Here is a 16476-nt window from a genome sequence, read left to right as displayed (position 1 = left end):
TTTGTGTTACCAATTATTTCTGCAGTATTTACTACACTCACAGCTGGCAGTTGCGAAGATGTCAGAATTCAGAGTGAAAGAGTGAGGAATTTCTGGTGAATACCCACCAACTGAAGTAAACCAGCCCATCAAGATTTCTTCCTGAAAGCCCTAAACCTACTTCATAAAGCCACCAGCACATCTCACCACACATCAAACACACTCTAAAATCCCACTGAACACATCGTTTCTGCCTTACCCACACGTTAAACCCCCACATCTCACTCACAGCGAATCCCGTAGATCATGAGAGGATCCAGCTGCTTCTTGCCGTGCTTGCCCTGGCCCGAGAGGTTGGAGATGGCCTGGATCTCCCTGTGGAAGAGGTAGTCCAGCAGGGTCAGGGCCATCTTCTCGGCCGTGCGGCAGTTGGTGCTGATGTGCAGCATGTCCGCGGGCGTGATGGGGCAGCGCACCCGCATCTCGGGGTTGTTCTCGTCGCCCAGCCACGTCCCGTTGGGGTAATCCTCTGAAACACACACACGGGGGCAAAGGCTCAGCAAGGAGGCAGGCTCGGAATTTCTCAAGTTTGCATGGTTCCCCCCCTGCTTTGCTTCCTGCCGGCCGTGGGCTTTCCCGGCTGAGCGCAGCGGGATCGCGACGGCGGCCGCTGAGAGGAAGAAAACCAAATTCGCCCCAGCGGTGACCAAAAATTATTGTTGGTCACGTTCTGACCTACACAGCAGCCAGTCCAGGTGTCCAGCTCACTCTCAGGGATCTCTTTCATTGAGAAACCACTCCAGGCCCAGTGCTCTCATCCCCTAAAAATGAAGGTTACTGCAATTCTGGGATATTCTCAAAGCAAAGCAAATTTCAAGCAGTCAACAGCTTTGAACCTTGTTTTTCCCCAACCTCAAACCCATGAGATTAAAGCAAGGCTAAACAAGATTATAGATTTAGGGAATTATAATCAATAGTGAACACTAACTTGTTTAACCATTTCAAAGGAGTACATCAAGCCAATTACAATAATTTAGGATGTAACCAGAGATCCCAAACATAATTTGGGTTTTTCCTCATATTTACTGGCTGTATTATCTTCTAAATAATAGTTTCCCAAGGAATAGGCACAGCAGAAGGATAATTATTCAATCGCTAATCATCTTCCCTCTTATTCAAATATCAGACCATCAGTACCACAGCTATACATAATTACACACACACTCAATATATTAAGAAGCTTTTTTATTTCTTTCCCAGTTTCTCAGGGGGAAAAAGGGAATAGTAGGGATTTAATTAAATAAATAAATGAAATTCAAAGGAATATTAGGCACTCACTTCAATTAACCTGTGCAGACAATGCCAAAAGTTGATGGACTCAAGACTAACCAGAAACTGGAACAGAGCTCAGGACCAACCCCACCTCACGTGGAGGATGGAACACACAGCCAAGGATGAGACTCCCATTCCAGACATAAACCAAACCTCCAGAATTCCTCACACTGCCAACAGGAGCTGAGTAGGAAACACTCCAGCAATATTTCAGTGTCCACTGACATGGACATTTGGATTGATTTCCATGTTTGCTCAACTGTGGAGTAAAACAGGGTTTGCTGACCGAGGAGTTGCTCAGCCCTTCCACAGAGAGCTTTACAGTAATTTATAGTGAACAACGTTCAGTTACAATTACATTAATGACTTTTCTTTCATTAAGTGATCTTAGAGCAGAGTTTTGTGATCTAGACAAAGTCCCCAGTTCCTGGTTTCCATAACCCTTCCAGTCCCCAAAGAAGGTGACAGAGCTCAGGTCAAACAGCGTTTCCTTTTCACACCGCGCAGGACCCGGAGCAAGCAGCATCTGGATTTCCAAATCCTGCCCTGGGGTTTATCAGACTACTAGCCAGAAGAACTCAATAAAATATAACATAAAAGCAACTCCAAACACTCCAAACTGCTTTTCCAGCACGACCTTTGGGTTGAGTCATGCCACATGTCAGGGCCGAGCTCGCAGCGCTGAGTAACGACAGGATGAGGCAAACATTGGGTTGTGCAATCCTGATTTATCACTGGAAGCAGCAGATTATCAGCAAGAGCACAGCCACACAACCTGGGAATGCCTTGGGCTGGAAGGGACCTGAAAATTCATCTCCTCCACCCCTGCCATGGCAGGGACATCTTCCACTGTCCCAGGTTTCTCCAAGCCCTGTCCAGCCTGGCCTTGGGCACTGCCAGGGATGCAGGAGCAGCCACAGCTGCTCTGGGCACTCTGTGCCTCCCCACCCTCACAGGGAAGAATTTCTTCCTTATATTCAGTAACTTGCAAAGAAAACTATTTTTGACATATGTAGCAACTCATCCCTCAATTTTTTTTTTCTGCTGAAATCAGAACTTCATGCCCTGTCCTGAATATATTTTTATACACTTGCAAAGTGTTTGTATTTTTTTCCTTAATTTGATCCTTTCTTTTTTAATCCTCAGCCAGGATAGGTCACACTGGCTGCTTTCTGCTCCCAGGACCAGGTGCCATCTGAAAAATAAAGTGGTTTGGATGAGTTGTGCCTTGTTTTGCATGCCACTGTGTCTGGCCTCACCACAAGTCTGGTTACCATTATCAGGGAAAACAACAGGCTGCTCCTCAAGATAAATGGACTGGGTTAGAAAAATTTGGGCAGATCTGGCGAAGCAAAAACATCTCTGGATCAACGTGTACGTTTTTCAAAGAAATTCTAGGAAGCCTGAATAAATTATCCTGCAGCCTATCACAGCCTTACTGCCTTACAGCTCACAGAGCTGCTGTTGGATATAGGAATTTTTCATTCCTTATGGAACACCTTTTGCCTGCAGACTTTTTTAACAAACGTTGTTAACCTACATGAACCAAAGATTTTGTTCAATTTGCAAAATCCTCTCCTTTTTCTGCTGGCACAGAGTCCAGAACATACTGTTTTTACCACATGCAACTGTTCTTTTATTGCTCCCAGCCTGGAAAAAAAGACATTATCTTGTTATTCTGACCTATGACCACAATCCCCCCACTAAATTATCTCTTGCATTTTCCTCCTCCTTTCAAACAGAAAGGGAATTTATTTTATAACTATTTTGCATTAAGCATGACTGAAGTTAACCATGAATCCACTGCAGCTCCGTGAGGGCGCAAAAGCTGAATTATTCCTTATTTTAGATCAAAATCATTCCTGCCAGGCTGCCAACACATCTGGCACTTCGCAGGGAGCAAACACAGGATTGGCACCCAAAAATCTGGTGGAAAGAGGAAATCCAGGGCCAGTCCTGAATGAGGCACAAGTCCCCTGAGCTCTGGTGTGGAGGAGAATGGATACGGAAGGAGAAAACAGATTGGGAATTGGATGGAATTCCCTCTGAGCAATTAAATACATAAACACTGTGGACTAAATCTGGATCACTGGAGTCTTGCAGCACTGAAATACCCTTGAATGCATGTGGAATGGTTCTTTAGGTGTATTTTCAGGCTCTAGAGGTGATGTCTGGGTGGAATCTGGAGGAGGTGGGTTATTTGGTACACGCACTCTAAAAGCCAGACTCCACCCCCAGCACTGCACAGCCATACCTGCTGCTGCTGCTCCTTAAAGACTTCCAAAAACTCAGTCAGTGTGAGCTGGGGAGGAAGAGAACACTCAAAGAACTCCCTTCCCTTCAGCTCACTGAAGCACAACTGCACACACTCACCTGGAGCTCAGCTCATCACACACCTTCTCATTCTATCCTATTTTTCTTTCTTTAATTAACTGGGGAAAAACTTCATTCCCTGGGTGGTGGCAGAGCCCTGGCACAGCTGCCCAGGGACAATGTGGGGTGTCCTTCACTGGAGCCATCCCAAACCCACCTGGATGTGTCCCTGTGTCACCTGCCTGGCACTGGGTGATCTCCAGGGCTCCCTCCCAGCCCCAGACATTCCCTAATTCTGGGAATTTTCCTGAGGACCCTGCTGCCCTTCCAGGGGAAAGGAGCTCCCTTGCCCTTTTTTACACCAAATAGCAGATCACCACAGAAGTGGCTCCTGATCATTTCTCCTCACAGTGCAGAAAGCCCTGCCAGCTTTATCCGAGTCCCTCTCTGCACTCATTTTCCCCACACACCAATTTCTAATTCCTCTTCACTGTTTTTATTTCAACATCTCAAAATTTGCCTTTATCTCCATTCTACTGAACCCAGTTTGCTTTCCAGTGCTGCTTTTGACTCTTTTTTGCTGCATTTCTTTTATCTCCCAGCACAGCTGACCATCCACCCCTGTTTGGGGACGTGCTGAGGGCTGCTACGCAAAGCAGGAATTCTCTGAGAACAGGAGGAGCCAGTTTGGGGTCAGCAGCAAAAAAAAACCCTGTCAAGAGAACAAAAACCAGACAGGGGCTGCTCTGGACGTGCTCTCCCACCCAGGGAAGGGACAGACACTGAACTGTTGCATTTTTCCATTGGGATAGGCTCCCCTGGTCTGACATGAGCCTAAAAGCAAAGCCAGGCTCTGCTCCATCCCCAGGAGCTGTCAGTCATTCCTTTAAAACTAGGGAAAACAAAAGGAAACACCTGCCCACAGAATTACTGGAGTTAACATGTTCCATCACTCCAAGAAGTTGTGTTTATTTTACTCTCAAGGCTGGGTGCAAAGTTGGCAGTGGCAGCAAAAGACTGGTAGGTGCAGAGAGGCAGAAAAATGAATTAATCTTTAAAAAATTAAAATAAACCCCGAAAAAACAAATCCTAACCTACAAAAATAAACCTCCATTTCTAGAGAAATTAAATAATGTTTTGGCTGATGTACAGAAGATTCAACACCAGCATCATGTGGAGGGTTGGAACGAGATGAGCTTCAAGGTCCCTTCCAAGCCAAACCATTCCATGAGTCTGTGATCTTTTAATGAGCTCCTGTCAATTAGCAGAAGTTCACAGGGGCAGTGATTAATTGGCAGAGACTCCAGAGCACTGACTTTATTAATTAAAAATCATTAAGTCTGTGGAAGGGAGGGACAACCAGGCTGTAAATTCACCTCCAGATCCAGCAGTGGGATTGAAAGCTGTGCTGAAAGAAAGGTTAAAGAGCTTTAAAGTCACATTCAGCAAAACCTGAAAAAAATTCAGAAAACTAAAGCCCATGGACTCAAAGGGCTTTTTAAAACCTTGGAAAATGTGTTTCATGTCAGAAAATCAGATTTCTAATGTGGATTTTGCCCTTTTTTCCTTGTTTAATAGATCTTTGTTATATTTGGAGCGTTAACTCCAAATATCCTTGTGGCAGACACCTGCAAGAAAACTTGTTCATCTGCTGGCTCCCAATAATTGAAAAACAACCCCCAAAGCAATTCAATTTTTATAATTTTCTTTGGCTTTCACGAATCCTCATCAGTGTCTCCACATCAGCACCACATCATTTTGTTTTAGGGTACAAAAGGTTCACTCCTGCTCTGCTCCAGCTCCTCTCGCTGTCTGTGCCTGTCCTGAGGAGCTTGGCAGGAAAGAGCTCCAAGTGCTCATCCCACGGGTGAGATCTGAGCCTGCCCTGAGCTGGAAAATCCTGTGCACAGATAAGTCTGGGACAAAGGGCTGCTCGGATTCCCATTTGGAAAGCAAATCCTGAGTGCTGTTTAATGCTGCCATTATCAAATGACTGCTTCAGATGCCAAGTCGAGGAGACAAGACGTGACTGAGGAGTTTTCTCTGGAAAAAACATCAGTCATCCCTTAATTAACACCCAGCGTCCATTATCTGCTCCAAAAATGCATGTTCACATTTCCAGCTCGGGGTTCTCTGCATGAGAAACTGGAGGGACAGGGCACAGGGAATGGTTTCACACCAGGGCTAGATGGGATTTTGGGAAGGAATTCCTCCCTGTGAGGTTGGGCTGGCCCTGGAATGGATTTCTCAGAGAAGCTGAGGCTGCCCCTGGATCCCTGGCAGTGCCCAAGGCCAGGCTGGGCAGGGCTTGGAGCAGCCTGGGATGGTGGAAGGTGTCAGGGTTGAAACTGGATGGGCTCTAAGGTCCCTTCCCACCCAAAACATTCCATGATTCCATCTCTTCACAGCTATGAAGGCCCAAAGAATTGATTCACAAATGAAGTTCTGTGCAAGGAGGACACTAAGCACCAGCTGCAGCATTCAGAATCTTCAGAACTTTAAAAATGCACAAGAACTCTGGAAAGCACAGAAAAAGAGTCTTAAAAAGACTGAACAGAGCAAACTTTTCCTTCTCTTACCACCCCGAAGGTGCAAGGGCAGTGTGTGAAAATTGAAGAGGAAAATAACACTGGAACATCACACCCATCCCATACAACCATTATAAAATAAACCATTATAAAATAAACCTTAATAAAAGAAATTTCCTCATGTTTAGTGTATTACATTTAATGGATCTGCTGCTCCAAAAGTGTGTCAGTGAAACTAAAAAAGCTCTTCCTGTGCTCTGTGCTTGTGTTCTGCACAAGACACTGAACTATACAAAGCTCATTGTTTTTAAGCCTAATTAGAATGTTCACAATTAAATAAAATGCACTGCTGTGTTTGAAGTGAGAAGATGCTGCACTCCAAAACTCCCAGTAAGAACACAAGCATGCCAAAATTAACTGGATTTTAAAAAACACACGGATTGAAGTCACAGTGTTCAGTCAGCAAAAAAACAGCCTTGTTCTACATTACTGGAACTGGGCTCAAAGCTCCTGAATCATTATTTGTCAGGGATATAAAGGCAATAACACTATTTTTTTAATTATCACAAATTACATGAAAGCAACAAGCGCCTTTACAGAAATCCATTCCCTAAATCCTGGAAATAGCCACAGCTCAGTGTCAGATAAACCCAACTCTAAGCAAAGTTTAGTTTTGCTTTCCAGAGCCAGGATGACAGAGTGGAGCTGTCCTGAACACTGGGTGCTTGGTCTCAGTCTTGGGATGTCCAGCCAGGTTTTCCACCTCAGAGTCACCTGGAATTCTGTCCCAGCTGATGAAAGCCAAGGGCTGCTGTGACTTTGCCTCCCTCTGCACCCCAGCCCTGCAATTCTCCATCTCTTCCTTTATTAATAATTGAATTTGTGCCACCCTGCAGGTGAAGTCACTTAGCAATTCCCTCCCGTGCAAGGGCAAGGGCAGGTGGAGGGGGGTCACTGATCTGATCCTCAAAGCATTCATCAATCTCAGAGATTTTGAATGGATGAGTGTTCCAGAGGTCTGAGGGAAATCAGATCTGCAGACATTAATGGATTAGGTGTTTCTACAGAATTTCCATGCACATCAGTGGCTCAAACATCACGTTTGTCTGTGCAAATCTGTGCCAGACCAAGGCAGAAAAGGAATCACACAACAAACATCTTCCTGGTGCTGGCAGCTTGGCTCCTGGCACAGCTGACAGAGCAGTAAAAATTTGGGAATCACTGAGGCTGGAAAAAAACTCCAGGATCAAAGTCCAAACTGTGCCCAGTGCCCACCTTGTCCCCATCCCCGAGCTCTGAGTGCCACCTCAGGGATTCCTGGGACACTTCCAGGGATGGGCACTCCAACCCTCCCTGGGCACTTCCAAGCCCTGAGCCCCTTTCCATGGGGAAATTCCTGCTGCTGCCCACCCTGAGCCTGCCCTGAGGCCGTTCCCTCTGCTCCTGTCCCTGTTCCTGGAGCACAGCCCGACCCCATGGCCAGACAAGGTGTATCCTTTGAAGGCTTTTTAATAAATTCCTACTTTATTCCTTTAACTCTGCTCTAGGCAGCCTCTCAAGGCACCATTGGTTTCTCAAGATGGTTTTAGGGCTTTGCAGCCTCACACGACGAGGCCTTTAGGGTGTTAAGCCTAACAGAACACCAGCACTGCGCTAAATTCTCAAACCCAAGGAACCACAAGTATGCACAGTTGGAGTACCGAGTTAACATAGACAGAAAAGGCAAAATCGCCCTTGGCAGCAGACGTACCTTCGGAGTTGAGGGTGATGAGGGTGACGTTGTTGCCGATGCTCTGGCTGCCCACCTGGCCGCTGTTGGACACGGAGTCGCTGGCCTCGGAGCCGCTCTCGCCGTCCTCGTTGTGGCTGTCGTCGTGCCCGGGCACCTTCACCACGATGGTGTTCTGCCGGCGGCCCGGCACCGCGCTGCGGGCGAGGAACACGGGTCACCTCCAGGGAACGGCCCCCAGCGGGGTGTGAGCACGGGATAGCCGAATTCCATGATATCCGAATTCCATGGGATATCTGAATTCCATGGGCTATCCAAATTCCGGTGTCAGCTCAGCTCATGGCCCTGCACATGGCTGTGAGGGTCAACACGGGTCACCTCCAGAGAATTATCCCTCAAAAGGAACATGAGCATGGAATATCCAAATTCCAGTGTCAGCTCAGCTCATGGCCCCGCACATCGCTGTGAGGGCCAACATGGGTCACCTCCAGAGAAAAGCCCTCAGAAGGAATATAAGCATGGAATATCCAAATTCCAGCATCACTCAATTCAGCTCGTGGCCCTGCACATTGCTGTGAGGGCCAACGCTGGTCACCTCCAAAGAAAACCCCTCAGAAGGAACATGAGCATGGAATACCCAAATTCCAAAGTTACTCAATTCAGCTCATGGCCCTGCACATCATTGTGAGGGCCAACACGGGTCACTTCTAGAGAAAACCCCTCAGAAGGAACACGAGCATGGAATATCCAAATTCCAGAGTTACTGACATCATCCTGTGGCCCTACACATTATTTTGAGGTCATCTCCAGAGAAAACCCCTCAGCAGGAACGTGAGCAAAGAATATCCAAATTCCAAAGTTACTGAGTTCAGCTCATGGCCCTGCACCTCATTGTGAGGGCCAACACAGGTCACCTCCAGAGAAAATCCCTTCAGGAGAAACATGAGCAAGGAATATACAAATTCCAGTATCACTCAGTTCAGCTTGTGACCCTGCAGGTTGTTGTGAGGGCCAAATAAATGTGTTGTATAAAATGGACTCCTTTAAACCACTCCACTCCTGTAGAACTATCCAGCAAAATAAAAAAACATCACACACTGTGGGCAAGGAGCACTGGTCACCTCCAGAGAACAGCCCCTCAGCAGGAACGTGAGCATGGAATATCCAAATTCCAGCGTCACTTGGTTCAGCTCATGGCCCTGCACAACGTTGTGAGAGAATTAAAAGTGCTAATTGACAAAATAAATGTGTTGGATAAAATCAGCTCCTTTAAACCACTCTGCTGCTGTGGAACTCGGAGCTATCCAGCAGAATAAAAATCACACAGAATCACTAGGTTGGAAGAGACGTGAAAGATCATCAGGTCCAAACCATGCCCTAACATCACCTCAACTAAACCATGGCACCCAGTGCCACATCCAGTCTTCTTTCAAACACATCCAGGGATGGTGACTCCAACACCTCCCAGGCAGACAACTCCAGTACTTCATCACTCTTTCAACAAAATACTTTTTCCTAACGTCCAACCTAAATTTCCCTTTGTGCAGGTTAAGACTGTGTCCTTTGGATCACACACAGCAGAAGGAATATAAAAAATCTTAGGTATCAACTTCCTACACCTGCCTCAATGGAAAAGTCTAGGCTCCATGTACAAAACAAAAGAAATATCCAAGTAATTAATAAAAATATATTAATTATGACCATTTTCCACCCAGAATCTCCAGGTGTGCTTGTTTAAAATTCACTTTAGATAGTCCAAGTTTTCCGTGGACCTCCTTCAGCTGGTTAAATACAGGATTTTGGCCTGTTCCCAAGGGATTGTTCATCCATGTAAAAATCCATGGGATTCTTATGGGAAACCCTCCTCCTGTTCCCAGGGGATTGTGCATCCATGTAAAAATCCATGGGATTTTTATGGGAAACCCTCCTACGGGAAGGGAAGCTATGGGAAACCCTTCTTCAACTAAACACAGATAATCCCAGCTCCTCCAGGATGTTCTCTCCCATCAAGAGGGAAGCAAGAGAATCTATCCAAGCCCAGGTTCAATCTTTCCCCCATTATTACCTCGAGGATTCCTCGTTTTTCCTTTCAAATTGCCCTTGGAAGTGGCCCTGCCCAGGGAGGGAAGGAGGGAGGATTCCAGGGAATGGCACTCACTTGCTGAGGATGTTCTCCAGGGAATCTGCAGCTCTGCTCAGCGGCTCCTCCTGCCCCACCATCTTGGCCACGATGGAGTTCTGCCGGTCGTTGTTGAGGATCACTGTGGTCTGAGGGACAACACTGCAAAAATAAAATAACCACAGAGGGAATGGGAATGTAAAGGAGCAAAGCTTATCAATAATCCATGAAGAGGGTTTTGGTTTAAGTAATCCAGGGAGGGTCTGGGCCTCGTCCCTCTCCTGGCACCGCTGACTCCAGCAATCCATCGAGGCTGACACCTACACCACCTCGAGCACTCTGATTTTTCCAGAGGATGGATGGCTCCAATGGAATTATATAAAAGTCCACGACCCCTGGGGAAGCAATAAGGAATTCATCAATTCAGGACACACAGGGGGAAGTCTGTAAATCACAGCTCCACCAAAGTCTTTCTGGGAGAATCTGAGTGTTTGCAGAGGTACCGTGGCCAATTTACGTGGTAATGCCCCAGCTGCAGTAGGGTATTTCCTAGGAAAAGAGAATTTGAAAGGATTTACTGTAAAAGTGGATGATGAGCCTGTAAAAGGGCATGTGTTGTCCTCCAGGGTGGGGAGATAAGCAGCACACAAAGCATCAAAGCAAACAGGACCAGACTGTAACTGAATAAAAACAGGACTAAACTACTTGTTGTGTGCATTTCACACATTAAAAAAACTTAAAACCAAACATCAAAATCATTTCACATGTGTGAGAAACCAGAAAAAGCTTCACTTATCACTCCTGATGACAATGGAAAAGGAAAACTCAAGCCATGCAAAGTTTACACTGGAGTGCAGAAGGAAATATTAAATAAATGGCTGCCTCCACCTGCAGGTGGGCACCTGACCAGTTTGCAGGGATTATTCACAATGCTGCCACACCAGCATTCAGCATTCCCAGGTGTGGATTTGAGACTCAAACTGCTCCAGCTGTGCTCAGGGAGAACTGAGGGAGAGAAATGTTGGTTTAGCTCCCCTTTGACAGCTCGTTCTTGCTGTCACTGCTCCAACATCCCAAACGTGACTGGGGGTCATTTATTTTCCCCTGGCTAATTGCTGAAACACAAATTAAGCCAATCTGCTGACAGCAAGTGTATTTCCTGCAGCTGCAGCAGAGCACACACTTGAACATTCTCGTGTCTGTGTAAGTCTCAAGTGCTGAATTATCCATCACCAAGGAAAGATAAGGCCCTGTCGTGGAGCTGAGGATGAATGGATCCCAATTTTGGCATAAATAAAATGCTTGACCCTGGATTTTTTGGCTCCAGAAGCCCCAGGCTGCAATGCCCTGCCTCCCACTGCCAGGGACTGCACATGCTGCTGGCAGCAGAGGGGATTCCTCAGGGAAGCCAAGGATCCCTGGGGAGCCTCTGGGAGATTTTGGCTCATCCCAGGCTCTTCATGTGCACGTGGAGCTCAGATTTCAGAAAGAAAAAAAGAAATGGGGGCTTCTGTTGCTTTCCTCTTATTCTCTGGAGAATCAGGATTTAGGGCACTTCCAGTCCAAGGAGAAAGACCGCCACATTTTTATTTTTGAAAAAAAAAAAGACAACTTCCATCTCTTTTTCTCTGCACCAACATTGAAATACCCCACCAAACACTTGGTAAAACTGGGAGATGTGGCAGTGCTGGCAGTTCCCAGGCCAGCAGCATCGTGTGTGTGCTCGTTACATGTCCCAAATTATCCAAACAGCTGCCCTGGAAGTTCTCACATTCCATTTTAAAATGTCCAAGTATTTTACACTTCCTTTCAGACACTGCTCTTTATCAGCATCTCCCTTGAAATCACTTCTGAAGGCCTGTTTAAAATGCCACTTACCAAAGCTTCTTTTTAATGAAGACTCTGAATAATTAATTTCAACTGGAGAGATAAATGCAATAAAATTACATTTAGAAAGTCCTTAGCATTTTGCTCTTATTAAGTTTATATCTGGAAAAAAAAAAAAAGCCTTAGCACTAAAAATTGGCATAAAAAAAGGAATTGAGGGGGGGTTGCTTTGTTTTAGGGATGTTCATTTTTATGGACATGCTTGAAATGCTTCCTGATGTGCAATGTGAACCTCCCTTGGAGCAGCTTGAGGCTGCTCCCTCTCATCCTGCCCCTGTTCCCTGGGAGCAGAGCCCAATTCCCACCTGCCTGCACCCTCCTGGCAGGGACTTGTGGAGGGTGATAGAGAATTTGCTTCCCTGTGAGATGTTCCAGCCCCTGTTTTCAGATTTATTTAGAAATCTGACGAACGGACACAAAATCAAAAATGGAATTCTACATAAAGTCAAAATACTGGGCCAAGCTGACAAAAAATCATTAAAATTCATTACAGCCAAGTGCATCCTTGGATTATTGCAATTCCTTTCTTCAATCTCTTCATCTCTTTCTGAAGATGAAACAGCTTTAACCATTCCTTTTGTACTAAAACACAGAAAACACAAAGGAGAAGGAGGAGGAAAGCTCTGGATATTCCCTCAGACCCCAAGGGAAGCAATTTTGAGTGCTGCCAGTACTCAGGGGGAAGATGGAAGGAAAATATTCCAGGGGTCAGGGGGAGTTTCACAAACCCAGAGTGCCTGCACAGGCCCCAGAACTTTCCATTTGTGCTCACATATTCCTTTCCCCACAAGCATTAAGACTTGGAGAGACTGGAGCAGCAATTTGCCTCTTCTTGGACACAACTCTCTAAAAAAAATTTAAATGCATGCAACCTGCAGATATTTGGGAATTTTTAAAAGCAGTTTACTGAATAAATTGTCAAATTACAGGTGAAAATTCTCCTTAAAATAAACGTACCAACTAATGATTGCATATTTAGCCTCTGATTTTTTTATTTTCTTTTTAAATACAAAAGGCCAGTCTATATTTTGCATGAAGAAATTGCTGCCAAAGGTCATTTTCAGTATGGAAAATGTGTGAGTCAGATCTGATCATTCATCTTAAAGGCTGGGGTTCCATTGCCAATAACCTGCCAATCACCCAGAGTGCAGCCAGAGACTGAAAAGAACTTTTGGCAATGCCAGGACCATCCTCTCCTCCTCTCCCCAGCTGAGCTTTCCATTTGAAGAGAGAGAAAAATCAGGCACGAGGAATGAACTGACATTTCTCTCTTCCATGAGGATCAAAAGTGTTTCTCTAAAATAACTGAAAATTATTTGGAGTGAGATTTTCAGACAGATTCTTCCTTTTGTCCTCACTCCCATGGATCAGCTCACAGAGAAGCATTAATGGGAAGAGGAGCTGGAATTCCTGCTGGAAAACTCTCCAGCCTAAAGGAAAGCCAGGCTGAAAACGAGCCCTTGAACTCTGGTATTTCCCAGTTTAAATTAAAATTTAGATGCACAGTTCACGCATGGAGGAATATCACAATTATCCCTAGCAGGGAGAAATCTAAATATAACAAATATTTTTGTACAATGTGCTGTTTTCCTTATTTTATCCCCAGCTTATCTTGCACTAACACTCGTGTTCATCCTTAACAAGAGCCCCTTTTTACATCTTTTCATCATTATTTAGGAAGATAATGTCACAAAGCTCCTTCCTCCTGATGGCCACCTGCTTCCTTGGCCTGCTGCTGGCAGAGTTAAGGATCCCTGTCCAAAAAGGAGAGAGAAAAACCCACTGAGGATCTCACACTGCAACCAAGCCACCAACTGGCAAAGAATCCAAATTCCAAAGAATTTATGCCCCAAAATGAATGCAGAGAACAAACCTGTCAACAAGCACACTGTGCACAGGCACCTCAACAATTTCAATTCCCAAATTCATGGTCCAGTCACAGGCAATTGCCAAAAAATCACCAGTGGCATCCATCATTTTCAGCGAGCTGAGGATTAAAAGTTCTCTTTGGATTCTGGATTTCCCCAGAGTAAAACCTCAGGAACAATTTGAACACAGTCAACATTGAATTTTCAACTCATCTCAGTACAAAGCAGAGATTTTCCAAGTTACAAAATCCATCTTTACCTGCAGAGGAGCCTCTGGTTGGCTGGAGGTAGGAAAACATCAATTACCAGCTTTAAGATTAATTTTAATTTTTTAAAATTTAATTTTAATTTTAATCCAATTTTTAAAGCTGTTAAAACTCTCCTGGGGATTATTGTGCTCTGAGAAAAGCTGAACCCACCTGGAGAACCAAATTCCAAAAGGACAACTCCCATTTCCAAGGAGTTCATCAACTCAAACCCTCCTGCTCCCAAGCCAGGCTTGCTCCTCCACAGATTTTCCACCACCTCAATAGGGACACAAATAATTTTAGATCTTGGTTTAAAAAAAAACTAACAACAAAATTTTAAAATATCTCATTTTGAACACAACTGAAACTGTAAAAGTTAAACGTGGAGACACAGGGTCCAAAGAATGTTTTGCTTTTAAGAAATACAGAAAACTAAGAAAAATAACAGAAAAAACCAGAAAAAATACCCAAAAAATTAGAAAAAATACAAAAAAAAAAAAAAAGGGAAAAGAGAGAAAAAAATATAGAAATGTTTTTTTTTTAAAATAGAAAAAACTTATAAAAATAGAAAAAAAGGAAAAATAGAAAAAAATAAAATGGGGGTAAAATGGGGAAAAATGGGGGGAAATGGGGGAAAATGAGGGGGAAAAATGAGGGGGGAAAACCCATCCAGGAAATGTGTGACATAACCAGGACTGAAAAGTGAGAAATTACATTAATTATCAATCTTTTACTTTTGATTATGACTAAGAAAAGGCCGGGTCATGCCATAACCAGTAGGTCAATACCACCCTTTTGGAAGATAAATGTACTCATAAAAATACAACAGCAGAGATATCTTGTTTTCAGGCAGTCTGGAAAGAAATTTACAGTTATTACCCTTCTTTGAGCCTTAACTTCCTGAGGCAGATAAGGAGCAGCAAGTGGAGATTGTGCTCGGTGGGAAATGAGGCAGCTGTCCTGATCCTCAGCAGGTTCCAGGAGGGAAATTATTGATTCCAACAGAAATTCTGGATGTTTAGAAAACACAGGTTGAATCAGGAGGAAAGACTTGGAATCCTTCGTTATGCAATTAGTTACTTTGAGATGATTTTCCTGATTTTTTGATAAATTCTGGTATCAGCAGAAGTCCAAGCACTAAATTAAATTTAAGCAGTAAAATCTTGGGGGGTGGAGGAGGCATTGCTATAAATTGGATTTCAAGATAATAATTAAAGGAAGTGAAGCCTCATCGATTACCAGGTAACAAATAAATACAATATCAGGTTCCTGCAAACACCCCTGAGTTCTTTCTGGGGGTTTTGTCAATAATTCCCACCAGGTAACTCTGCTTTTCCAAGCTCCCAGCCAGCTCTGTGCCCTTGCCACCACCACAGACATTTTCCAGTCATTCCAAGGATGCTTGGAATGAAATTAGGGATTAAATCTTAAATTTCCAGACACCCTGAGGGCACCCTCCTGAAATCCTGCTCTTCCCTTGGTATGAAAAACACAATTTTGGGAGTTATTGGGAGCAGATTTCCTGCTCATGGAACAAAGAGATGGAGCTCAAGATATGCAAAAATGTACAGCTCCTTAAAAAAAAATGGGGAAATGCTGTTTGGAAAGACATTCCAAGGGTATTTAGGGGTTTTTAGGGTGGAAATGCAGCAGTTAAGTGGCAGCTGCTGCCAAGGAGAGCAGATGGAACAGAGGCTCCAACCTCAGTGAGATCTGGGAGAGGTTCTGGAGCCACAAAGGTTGGAAAAGATCTCCAGGATCAGCAATTCCAACCTTTTAGGGTGGTTCATCCTTGGGAATCCCTCCTTTCCATCCTGCTTCAAGTAAAACTGGGGCCCTCCAAACCCACTGAAAGAAATAAATTCTTTCTTTTCTTGAACTCGAGTGTTTGAAATTACTAAATTTCAATTATTATATGATTTTCCAAAAGCAAGACTGGTAGTTTTTGCAATTTTAAAATTTGATAGTGGTATTCTAAACTGCTCTAAACTGGTTCACAAATTATACACCTAAATCCCTGACATTTCCAAACTTTGTCACTAATTGATTTGATCACTAATTGATTACCTGCTCTCCTCTTCATTCATTTATTTGCACTGGCAGAATTAACTCCCTAACTTACAGGAAAAGATTCCAGGGACTGCTTTTACTGCTGGATTTTCAAATTCCCAGTGACTCCACCATTCAAAATATTTAAATTCTGCCAGGCTGGAACCCAAAAGAATAAATAAAGCTTTTCTGCCCCCTTCTGTTTATTGTCTGCTCGATAAATTAAATATATTGTGTGTAACACAGGCTTTCACAACCCAGTGCTCTGCTTCACACTGATAAAGATTTGTAGAGTTTCACTAAACATGATCCCATTTTCCAACATCCAAGAGGTAAAAACCTGCACACTTTCATGAAATATAATGAATTTTTAATTGTTTCATTAGGCAGAAAGCAAAGATGAGCCCTACAAAGGTGTTTGGCA

General features: G+C 44.2%; 1 protein-coding gene across 2 annotated transcripts in view; it reads right to left on the bottom strand.

Moving 5' to 3' along the window:
• The window catches only part of BANP (BTG3 associated nuclear protein), a 113549-nt gene that overhangs the window by 77160 nt on the left and 19913 nt on the right, over positions 1 to 16476 (bottom strand). For both annotated transcript variants that reach the window (XM_085589948.1, XM_085589949.1), the window contains exons 5-7: positions 10040 to 10162; positions 7903 to 8078; positions 269 to 508 (exon numbers count right to left, since the gene is read on the bottom strand). In XM_085589948.1, the coding sequence (XP_085446074.1) occupies positions 269 to 508; positions 7903 to 8078; positions 10040 to 10162 (539 nt within the window). The remainder of the gene's footprint in view (positions 1 to 268; positions 509 to 7902; positions 8079 to 10039; positions 10163 to 16476) is intronic.

This window comes from Lonchura striata, chromosome 11 (genome assembly GCF_050655825.1).
Source record: "Lonchura striata isolate lonStrDom1 chromosome 11, ASM5065582v1, whole genome shotgun sequence".
Lineage (NCBI taxonomy): Eukaryota > Metazoa > Chordata > Aves > Passeriformes > Estrildidae > Lonchura > Lonchura striata.
The sequence above is the reverse complement of the archived record's forward strand: the minus strand, read 5'-3'. Positions and strand labels throughout refer to the sequence as shown.